The following is a 12,022-nucleotide window of genomic DNA, read 5'->3' on the forward strand; positions in this document are numbered from 1 at the left end:
CATTGGGCCAGTCACAGATTTCAGCACAACTTACTTTACAGGGTTGTTGTTGTGTGGATAAGATTGAGAGCAGCAGAGGGAGAATGATGTAAGCTGCTTTGAGTTATTTGTAAGAAAAAGGGTGAGATATAAATCTAACAAATAAATACAGGAAGCAAAACTGAGGAAGAACTCTTTTCCGGTTACCAATGTCTGAGGGAACCTTGAATTCTTCATGTTCAGGTATGACCTGAATAGACCTCAATTCATTCCTCCTCAACTAAATGCGAGAGATGCTTATTTTCTTGACTATTTCCCTCAAAAAAGGCATTTTCTATATGATGATGCTGAAGTTTGCATACTAAGTACAGATAATAAACTTTCTTATTATTTACTTCTGCATTGATGATATTCTCTGTCAAGTTTTTCAACTGGCAAGATGTTTTCCAAATGGCAAGGATTTTTTCAACTGGCAAAGCTAGTTGGCAAAGCTAGTTGAGCAGCTTAGGGTACAGTTTTTGGCAGCTCCTGTCTCCAGAACTGAATATTGATAATAATTGTTTGAATAAAAAACAAAATATATTTGACATTTACATTCCATAACTATACCAATTAGTAAAGTTATTATTTCCAGTTGAATCCATAAGCAGGGTTCTGTCCATCAGATACTCAGTGGATGTGAGGGAGGGGAATTCATATAATGGAGGGAGGAGGGAATAAGTTGACTTTTGCCTATTGTTTCTTTCCCTTTTTTGAAAAATTGTTCTGGAAAGTCAGAGAGCCCTCCATAACAAAATGGGAAATGATATTTTTTCTATGAACAGGAGCCTCTGTTGGATTAGCAGATTAGTAGCTATGTAACAAACAGTAGCTTGTTTACAGGAGGGCTATCCTGGATCCAAGCCAATGCATTAAATCTTGGAATAGTAGAATAAAATTTTAGCCAAGATTTCCCTACATAGCATCAACATTTCTGGCAATTTAAATTTACTTTTTGAATTAGAAGTTATAATTTATCGATTGGATTATTATGTGACATATTAGCTAATCACTTCAGGCTGCTTGAATGAACTAATCTAGTATCATTGCTATTTTCCTGCAATTAACCAGATCACCTTCATGAGATTACAGCAAATCAAGATGACAAACCAAGCATTCCCTAGCAAATATGCAGCCCTATCTGTAGGACAACAGCTCCTAGATCACAATGAAAATCAAGTCTTCATTCCATTTTGCAAAAGGCAAACCTGATTGACAAGGGTGTACAAGACCAGCCCTTTCACTTTGTACATTTCTAATTAGAGTGGAACCTCTGTGGGTGGTAGGTGAGTTATTCAAGCAAAACTATGAGACACTAACCAGATCTTATCACTGGAAGGTATGTGACAAGACCTTCTGGGTGGGGATGAAAGGCCTAATTCAGCTTCAAATGAGAAGTAAAGCAACAACCCAACCTATTTGTAGCCTTACTTTGTCAATGTCTATGGATGGTGCACCCTAAACTTTGATAGGAGTCCCCATTCAGGGCACAGATGAGAAAGAGCTGCACATTCAGGATAAGTGGGAGATATGTACCTGCACAACTCAGAAAATGTAACCCAAAATAATAAAAATCATGTAATTAAAACATTTGCACACATCTTATCTGCAAAAAGGAAAAAGGAAGAAAAAGGTTGAAGGGGAAAAAAGTTGCAGTGATCACAAAAGGGGTTACAGTCAGCATGGACTGAGATCAAGCCAGTGATCATTGCTGCAAAGTAGTGCTTGAACAGCTGTCACTGGCAACAACTTGGGTGAACTTGGAAGAAATATAATGCGGGTATGTCATTCTTGTTAAGCAGCTCACTTGTTACTTTCCTGTACCCACAGTGGGATTGGTCAGCTGAGTTTGGATGACAAGACAACCCACTGGGGGCACAGCAACCTACAGAACAAGACATGGGTTGCCAGAGTAGTTTGCTGCCCTCAGGCAATCACCTAGTGGAGAACAGTCTGAGCTCATACAAAGTGACAACCTACAATGGTTTTGTGTGTCACACAAAGCCAGTCAGCAGTTCCCTCTGGGTGCTAGAGCAGAGATGGTATTTATAAATGCTGAGGGGAAGTAGGGGTTTTTTTTGTTATTGATCATTGTGTATACACAATGGAAGGAACTTACTAAACAGGATATCTCTGCTTATTTTACTTGTCAATAACTTGGTGTATTAGTTGATCATAAATGATAGCTGCACAATCTAAATTTGAAAGCAGAATCCACAGCTTTCCTAGCAACTGAAATTAGTTAGTTCTGGACATGGCAACATTCTGCATCCATGCCTGCTAAGCAGTTTTACAATCTGTATAAAGAGAATGTGAATGTTTGGATCTATTTTATAAACTGTTCTGCGTGGATTCATCACGACTTTTGGGCATGGGACTGATACTACCAGTGCATTTGATCAGTTTAAAAAACTATTATTTAATAGTTAAATTGTGAAATGTCTGTATTCCCAAGTTATTTCAACCTTTTCACTTTTTTTTGTTTGAGTTAATAACAATTGTAACAACTTGCTTGTACTTGGCTAAAGAAACACAACAGTGCCCACTTTGCTTTCCATGTTCACATGAACCAAGGGAAAATTGGCTTCCTTAGTGTGGCTGTAAAGGGGACTTAGCACAGATATGAAACTATAATTTCCCTCATGAAGGCTCTTTCTCTCTCTACTGTTATCATTGGTTGACTGAACTGAGGGTGATAAATAATAGAGCAGGGACATTCCACCAGCCCTGCTAAAAGAATTAATTTGTTTCCTCTTCCATCCCCATTTCTTTTTCCTTCAGTATCACATCTTTTTGGACTGTAAGCCTGTGGGCAGGCTAAGTATAAGTAAATTGTTCTGGGAGTCTTTTTAGCTGAGCAACAGCATAAAATATTTCAAATAAACAAAATGTTCATGCCTACTAGGACTCATTCATCTGCTTCAAGAAATTAGAGGGAACCTTCAGCAGCATTAACCAAGATTAAACACCCCAGAGGAAAGTGAAAGGAATACACAATGCTTGTAATCTCTTAATCATATGTGCAAGCTCCAGATGCATAGGTTGACACGGGAAGGCAGTCTCTAAAGAGCCAGTTTAAGACAGAATGTATTTCTGTTGTCCTTGTATGAAATATAGAGCTGATAACAGCCTTTCCTTTGATGCAGCATGGGGAAAGAGGGAGCAAAAATGGATTATATGGCTTTGACCTCAGGCAGCAGGCAAGGCAACTGCAGATGCATGCACATGCACTATGGACCTAATAATGCCAGCAAGAGGTTGCAACCCCTCATTAACTGTGTTAATCATCCTAACATTATTTTGGTTTTCTCTAGCCTCTGTAGCACCTGTTAAAATATGATGAAGCAATAAGGAAGCTGCTCTGAAGATTTCCAACTGGGCTGTTATTAGATGTTTTGCCTTGCTAAATCTCATAAAAGCAGCTGCTTTAAAACTAGAAGTGGTCTTGCTTTTCTGCACAGAAAAACTGTCACAAACAACAGGCTACATAAAGCGCATCTTTGGGCAGCATGTCACAATGCAAAAAAAGGACCTACTCGGATGTGGAAAAAGACTACAGTCTCTCTCTCCCTCTCTCTCTCTCTCTGCATTCATGTGTGCATGCATGTGTAGAAAGTAAGTTCAAGAGCAGTAATTAGATCCTTCTGTATATTTAATATACCATTCCTGTCAGTATGAAGTAAGATATAAACCAGCTTGACAAACGGATGCTCAGAAGGGGACGTAGTTCAGGGGCAGGTCACATGTACTGCATGCAGTATGCCTTGGGTTCAATCTTTCTCATCTCTAGGTAGGGCTGGAAAAACTGCCTGAAACTCTGGAGAATGATTGCTGCTCCTAAGTGTTAATGATAGTGGGCCAGGGGTTGGCCTGTACCCATTGGCCAGGATAGTGGGCCAGTCAATAGGTCCAGGAGGCTGTCAATGCCTCATTAAGATAGGGAGTGGTCCCTGGCCTTTTAAAGCAGGCAGTTGTGAGACCATATGGATTATCTGTATCCATTTCATTTGGGCTTTAGGCCTGGGTTTGGAACAGAGATGGCCTTGGTCGTCCTGTATGATGACCTGTGCAGGAAGAGGGACAGGAGGAGTGTGACCCTGTTGGTTCTGCTTGACCTCCAAGCAGCTTTCAACACCATCAACCATGGTGTCTTTCTGGACAGGTTGGCTGGGGTTGGGGTTGGAGGCACTGCTTTGCAGTGGTTCTGTTCCTAACTGGCTGGCCAGCCGAGTGCAGAAGGTAGTCCTGGGGAACTGGTGCTCTGCACCATGGCAGTTGCATCATGGGGTACCACAGGGTTCAGTGCTGTCTCCCATGCTTTTTAACATTTATATGAAGCAGCTGGGAGAGGTCATCCAGAGGTTTGGGCTGAAGACTCAGCAATATGCTAATTATATTCAGCTCTACCTCTCTTTTACATCTTATCCACGTGAGGCTGTCACTGTCCTGAACCGGTGTCTGAGCTTGATAATGGACAGGATGATGGTCAATAAACTGAGGCTCAGTCCTGACAAGATGGAGCTGCTGATAGTAGGGGGGGGGGTCATCTGACAGGTTGGAAGGCATTGCCCTGTCCTTGATGGGGTTGCACTCCCCCTAAGGGAAGGGGTCCACAGTCTGGGGGTGCTCCTGAACCCAGGTTTGTCCCTGGAATATCAGGTGAGCTTGGTGTCCAGGGGTGCTTTTCTCCAGCTACAGAGGATACACCACCTTTGTTCCTACCTGGACAGACAGAGCCTGAGAACAGTCACCCATGCACTGGTAACATCCAAAAAATTACTGTAATGCACTCTATGTGGACCTGCCCTTGAAGATGGTCCAGCAAGGCTGCTCGGTTGGTGACTGGAGCCACTAGGGCGGCCCACATAACACCTGTATCGAAAGATCTTTGGTTACAAATGGTGGCCTGGGCCCAATTCAAGGTGCTCGTGTTGACATATAAAGCCCTAAACGGTTTAGGCTCCTGTTATCTTAGGGAACACCGCCACCCATATGTGCCTACCTGCCTTTGAGATCTATGCAGGGGGCCCTCCTGTGTGAGCCATCCCTTAAGGAGGGGAGAGGGGTAGCTGCTAGGAGGAGGGCCTTTTCTGCAGCTGTTCCCCATATTTGGAATTGTCTCCCCAAGGAGATTTGCCTGATGCCTTCCTTATTTTCGTTTCGGCACCAGGTGAAGACCTTCCTTTTTAAAAAAACATTTTAATAACTAATTGCCATAGACCAGTGATGGTGAACCTTTTAGAGACTGAGTGCCCAAACTGCAACTCAGAACCCAGTTATTTATCGCAAAGTGCCAACACTGCAATAAAACCTGATTTTGCTGACCATCAGCACAAGGGGGCAATGTTCCACTGACCACCAGCTTTTGGCCAGCCCTGAAAAAGGAATCTGAGTGTATTTCCTACCTGACTGTATTTCCTACCTTTCCTACCTTCTGCTAAAATCACAGTCCAAGCAAATCCCCGGCAGCTCACTGACCGGCCATGTGAAAGCTTGGCGAGTCGTGGCTAATGAGTATCGTCATTGCCTGGCGCTGCTACTCCTTTCCGAATATGCGCATGACTGCTGGGGCCATCTCGTGCCAACACAGAGGGCCCTGTGTGCCCCTTCAGGCATGTGTGCCAAAGGTTCACCATCACTGCCATAGACCTTTGTTTTGTATGTTTTACTGTATTTTATTCTTGTTTTTAATGTGTAATATGTTATGGTTTTTATTATGTTTTATTGTGTTTTTGTGTTGTGAGCCGCCCAGAGGTGCTGTGGCACAATTGGGCAACATACAAATATTTTAAATAAATAAATAAATAAATTTATACAGAGGTGATGCCAGACTCTTTTGTGCTGTTGGTGTAGTGCTGCTGCCAATGGTGTCCTACTGTCACAGTGTCTCTTGCTGCTAAAAAGCATCCTGCTAATCTGCCACATGCTCCCCAAAGGATCCACATCCACCCATGCTGATCACCTGTAGAAGCTGCCTATTTGCATACTGAAGCCTGTTCTCCCTTCCTTCCACTCCAGGGTTTAAAAACAAAAACACTTCAAATTAATTTATTCTTCTACCTCTGAGTTAGTAAGCCCCATTAGTAAAGCACAGTGGTACCCAATCAGCTGAACTTTCAGGTTTCCTTTTTTAAAAAACTTACCTATGTAGTAGCAGTGATCTAAACTGCTGCTTTTGGGGCCATTGAGGCACAAAGGTATGTTAAGACCACCCTGTGCTCTCACTGCTCATGACCACTTACAAAGGCAGTGCATTCTTCTACAATGGGGCACTGCAGGACCTGCAGTCATAGGTGTGGCACCTCTGTTCATCAAGCAGAGCCAACTGGAAGGGTGAGGGAGAGAACGGTGACAGCTGCTTTAGCATCAGGAAGGGATACTTCTAAAACTCTGAGTCCTTGGCAGCTACCCAACCATGCTGACCATTGATTCCCTGGCCTCTCTTCATACTTAAGTTGCTTTTGATTAGGGGAAGAGTAAATGAGAACAACATTTTAAGATTGAATCCAGCACACACAAAACGCCTTCTCTGTTTTGCAACTCTTTAAAGCCTTGTGTCCCCAGAATTCAGAATATAATGCTGGCAAATACATGCATAAATAGTACTATTTAACCAAACAATTACTCACAGTTTAACAACTTCAGGCATGGGTAGATAGGTACTTAAATGCAGCAGCGAATTTGCAGGTTAACTATTTTAATTTTACATTGCAATGATGATAAAATTCCGTTAAACAACACATTGGAATCCAAAATTGGATTTTCAGCTATAAGTGGCGCCATCTAGGTAGCAAATGAAAAATACATTCTCCTTACCCATTTCTTGTCTGGTACTACATACTCCTGTGCCATATTTATATAACACATCTTTCACAGTTTTTAAGGCATTATGCTCAGTTTCTGCAAAGCCAAGGTAGTTATATGAGCCCATGTTGATTATATTCTTGATTGTCCTTCCAGTGAATCTAGTTAAGGAAAAAAATACAAATAATATTTAACTTAAAAACACTATGAATCAGAAGAAGGTTAGCAAGAGGAAACTACACCATGTAAAGGATTATGTATTGTCCTTGCCATTATTTTACCTTCCTTAATAAAACTGGTCACAAATGAGTATATTTGAAAATGGCTTTCTTAAGAGGTGACTAAATGTCAAGAAAAAAATGAAATCTATTTTTCCACCTATATGAAGTACACTGGATGGTCCATAGTGGCTCTCCTATGTATATAAATCCTTAGGAAACATTTTTCTAGTAGAGAGGGAAAAACTCCATGCAATTATATAGTTTGGGCAGAGACAATCCCCTCTAGCTTGATAAAGAATTTATTAAATTCTCAGAGTCACCCTATGTTGGCAGGGAAAAGACAATTACTGGTGGAAGTACCATCACTTCCTAATCCCTGCCAGGCTCATGCCACCCAGATAGAAAGTAGCAAACTGCAACTCCCCTCCCCCTCCCCCTCTTTTTCCAGTCCCTGAATCTTTCCATTTGTTTATTTCCCCTCCCATTTGTTTTCAGCATGAAAATAATTCTTCAAGTCCCAGGACTGGTATAGTCCCAGCCAGACCCAACTCCAGAGGCATGCCCACAGAATGAGGGGACTTTGGAACTGCTGGATCCAAAGTATCTCCCGATCCATCCCTTTTCAGTCTGTATCACTGCAGCAAAAACAGTGCCTTCCACTGTAGGAGACCTCCAGGATGGATAACCCATTCACGATGTAGACAAAGACTCACAACATCTAACAGCCCCTCAGCCACCTTTTCTTGAAAGGACATTGGGACTGCTCCTTAAATAACTTAAAAACCACTTCTTATGTCCTCTTTTTCATATATTGTCAGAGTGTGCCAAATGTGACAACATTTCATATGTCAGAGTGTGTAGGAATGTGCCAAAGGTAGGTTGGGATTGACTAGAATATCACTTGGTCACCTGCAACAAAGGTTTCTGGCTTTCAACCCTTTAACAATAGCAGCAGTAGAAACTCTCTCTCACTTTTGAAACAAAGAAAATTTGTGAAGTGCAGGGAGAACCAGGACTGGATTTTTCCTGGGAAAAAAGGTGAAACCTCATTTCTGGCAATGGAAACAAGTTCCTGAGCTGAAAGTTTGTTTAAATTTTAATCCTAACTTTATGTCTGCCCCACTGACCCACTATACAAATATTTGGCTCCAGTTGGTAGATCTTGGATCTAGTCAGGAAACAAATGAAGTAAACCTACATATCCCTGCAGCAAAGATTAGTTCCAGAGAAACAACATGGATTCTGTGTTGTGTTCCTGTTTTGTGTGAGGTAGCTTGGGCTTCAAAATTGTGCAGTGCTGTAGTAGCTGTAATCTGGTTAACAGTGCAGGTATGTACACTCACTTGCTCACTCCATTTTATGAACAGAAGTTTTCTGCTTCCTGTTTCTTAAGATTAGTGGGGCCACTGGGATAAGGTAGAAATGTGATGCAAGGGAGGAGGAAGCAATGTTCACTGATGTTTTATAACAATTATAAATAAGTAAATAATTCAGAAAGAAGCAAACTGAAGGGTATGGAGTTACCAAGTTCTCAGGCAGAAAATAAAAACAAGTGTCAATAGCAAATTCCTGACAGAAATGTCAGCTTCTCTAAATAACATAATATACCCGTGGAAGGCACAACCACAGTATTTCATGGGGTTAGAGGTTGGGCAGGAAGATAATCCATGCATGCATCTAGGTTATATGAGCAACTGGTCTGAATTCTGGCAAATCAGGTGTAACTCTGGGGTTAGTCAGGCCTTTAAAATACCATCTAAAAATAAATGGTATTTATTTTTTAACTTAGGGACAAAACAGTTTCTACCACATTATCCTGATAACCAGCCCTGGAAGCTATTTGTGACCTTTTTGTTTGGATGAGTTTATTTTATCCTATCCCATGTTCAAAACTGTGCCTCTACAAATATGAGTCTAAAAAGCTTTACTTTTTTTAAGGTGACATTATGAGATAGCAGAAACAGAAAACCACATAGGTTGCTTGAAAGAAAAGCCACATCTTCAGTGGTAGGGGAATGAAAGCAGCAAACGGAAAGAGATGTTCCCAAGTTTTTGTTGAAGCTAATTTCACTTCTATATTGGAGTCACAATCAAGGCACAATTGTTATAAAAATTGGTTAGAAAAGCAATTAACCTGTCAGACTTCTGTGCTACTACCAAAAAAAAAAAAAAAAAAAAAGGAAGCAATTACAAAAGACAAAGGTTTGCTACACAGTCAGCAAGAGAGATACATTTTACTTTTGTGATCACTACCTATACTTATTAGCCTGACCCACCTAAATGTCCAGTTGTAGTCATCTGAAACACGTTCCATCAAGTCAAATTTTGGTCCAGGAGCACTGCAGATAGGGCGGCTCCAATTGTCTCTTATTCGCATGTAGAGGTTTCTTGTATAAAAGTTTTCAAAATCTTGATAAAGTGGTACAAAATCCTAAGGTTTTTTTTTCAAAGAAAAAAAGGAAAGAAAAAGAAAAAGAAAAATAATTGTGTTAAGTTGCATTTCTAAGAAATCTGTATCAATTTAAGATTTTCGTCGTCGTCTTTTCTTTTTAATGGCAGCTGCTAGTCTGAGCTCCACAGCATTCCACCCAAAGATTTTGGCTTCTAAGCACCCCCAGTTTAAATTTAAACTCTTTGGGAAAGTAGAGGACACAAGGCAGAATACATGTAAACATATGCATGCACACAGTGTATAAAGGACTCCACCATTTATTGTGTCAGACTAGGAGGAGGAGTCCCAGATTGAAATTCTTATTCAGCTATGCTGTTTATTGAGCAACCTTAGGCCAGTTACTCACTCCACAGATAAGGTGTATGTGAGGGTAAAATGTATGGCTAAAATGGGTGTAGGTATGTGGGTGAGATAAGAATATGACGTTTAGTGCCCCAAGCTCCTTGGAGAAAGAAAGGGATAAAACTGCACCAGATGTATTTTTGGTGGCTGGCTTTTTTGGAGCACTGTCCCCTAATACAAAGCCCAAACTTAAGCACCTTTTAGATCTTTTTGCTTGGCTAGGCCTTCAGAGCTTGGAATTAAGGATGGGGTACGCCTTGAGACCTACTTCAAATACTGGAACAAATCACATGGTTAGTACAGGGGAACTATTTGTAAGGATCCCTTGAAAGAAGTGTGCATACATGTACAAGAGACACAGCTGTAAGCTCTGACTCAGGAATTTGTAGAGTTTCCTTGCTTTTGTGCCTGATCTTTAAAAAGCACCACACTTCTGGGTTATATCATATTTCTACCTTTTATACTAATGTACCTGTTTACCAAACAAGGCACAGTTAAAAAACTCTTTGTAAGGTTTTAAAAGGCACTTCTATCAGATTGCAACACTGTAGTTTAGGAACCACTTACGCGTGCTATTGTTAAGGGGATTTCCTGAATAGGAAAGTAAAATGTCTATTAGATCAGTGGACAGTTTTTAAAAATCTGTTAACCTGATTAACACAGCATTGCTAACAGGACAGTAAGTGTTTAGCAAGAAGTGCTCTATACTTGTTCTCATTATGTATGCATAAAATATCAACCCTGAAGTAAGCTGTAAATGTCACACTGAATGCTGCTTCAACTCCGTATTTATACCTTATGCCAAAAGCATCTGATGCTCGATCCACAGACTTATAATGGAAAACACACATCATATGAAGGTAGACTTCATTTTGACTACACAGAGACTGGGAAATATTACATGTTACATGGCCAATTGGACACCTTCATCTTTCTCTGATTATTATGTAGTTGTTTGACATGGAGGAGGAAGAGGAGACACAAGGACATGCATAATGGGACTACATTGTATACTAACTGCTTACATTGTAGGTTTGTTTCATGGCTATTCCTTTCATTACCTGAAATTTTCAGCTGAATTCATAAACTATCCCTATCTTAAAAAAAAAAGTTGGGATGCCTGAACATTCTAAGTGGAAATTGATCCTTTTGTATTAACTAAGTTGTCAGCAAGCCAACAAACTATGAATACAAATGTACTGGATGGCACACTCAAGATAGGTGTAAAGGCCCAGAAGCCTTGTGCTTTTGCAATATATACAGCTTCATGCTAAATTGTGATTGATACAAATAACTATTTGCAAAATAACTAATAGGAATTTGGGATGTATACATTTTGCTAAATCTGTTTCATCTATGTTTCATGGATATATTAACCATCTTTTGCTACGTTGGTCTGTTCATTGAGGGAATTGGATTTTTCTCAATTTCCTGAACTTCCATTCATGTTAGAAATTGTGCAGATGTGCATTTTCACATTTTATCTTATGGGCGGAAATAAATATTTTGGCAGTTTTTTAAAAGACACCATTAATGTATATTCTTTTTGCATATATAAATTTGCACTCAATTTTAGAAAGTAAAAAAAAATGATCTGCAAGTCTGTGGAAAATGTGTGATTTGGAAAAACTCGCTTGTGGAATCTGCAGATTGTGGAATCTGCAGGTCAAATCTTTTAAAATCCTCACTCATTTGAATCCATTGAGGGATTTCTCCAACATCCTTACTAAGAACATAGGAGGCAAAGTATTTGTCCTATGGACCTAATAGTGTCTGCTTCAAAGAGCAGCAGTTCTCTAGGGTCTCATGAAAAACTCTTTTCTATCAGTGGCTATCTGCCCCTTTTGATAGCTTGCTACTTCTTGTCACAGTAATAGGAGAACTTGAGGAGTAGGGTGTCATTGCAGTCATATCCTGTTCGTGGCTTTTCCCTTGGCAACTAGATTGGTGCCATGTGAACAAATATTGAACTAGAGAGACCCTTGGTTTGATCTAATATGGCTTAGGTTCTTATGTTTCTAACTGGAGATGCCAGCATCTGAACACATGCAAAGCACATGGCCTGCCACTGAGATGATTCCTCCCTTACATTCCCCAAAACCACTGCACCATCTACCATTATAATTATAAACTAATAAAAGGAAGGAGCTCATATTAGTATCACCTAATTTTTCTTATGGATACT

At 40.4% G+C, this 12,022-nt stretch overlaps 1 protein-coding gene across 7 annotated transcripts in view; it reads right to left on the reverse strand.

The window, feature by feature from the left end:
- SPTLC3 (serine palmitoyltransferase long chain base subunit 3) overlaps positions 1-12,022 on the reverse strand; it is a 106,801-nt gene that overhangs the window by 53,694 nt on the left and 41,085 nt on the right. For all 7 annotated transcript variants that reach the window (XR_006417020.1, XR_006417018.1, XR_006417022.1 and 4 more), the window contains exons 3-4: positions 9,320-9,474; positions 6,835-6,983 (exon numbers count right to left, since the gene is read on the reverse strand). Coding sequence is in view for 2 of the 7 variants with exons in the window: in XM_044454306.1 (XP_044310241.1) it covers positions 6,835-6,983; positions 9,320-9,474 (304 nt within the window). In the remaining 5 variants the exon portion in view is untranslated. The remainder of the gene's footprint in view (positions 1-6,834; positions 6,984-9,319; positions 9,475-12,022) is intronic.

The sequence above is a fragment of the Varanus komodoensis genome, unplaced genomic scaffold (assembly GCF_004798865.1).
Source record: "Varanus komodoensis strain SLA01 unplaced genomic scaffold, ASM479886v1 scaffold7_3, whole genome shotgun sequence".
Classification (NCBI taxonomy): domain Eukaryota; kingdom Metazoa; phylum Chordata; class Lepidosauria; order Squamata; family Varanidae; genus Varanus; species Varanus komodoensis.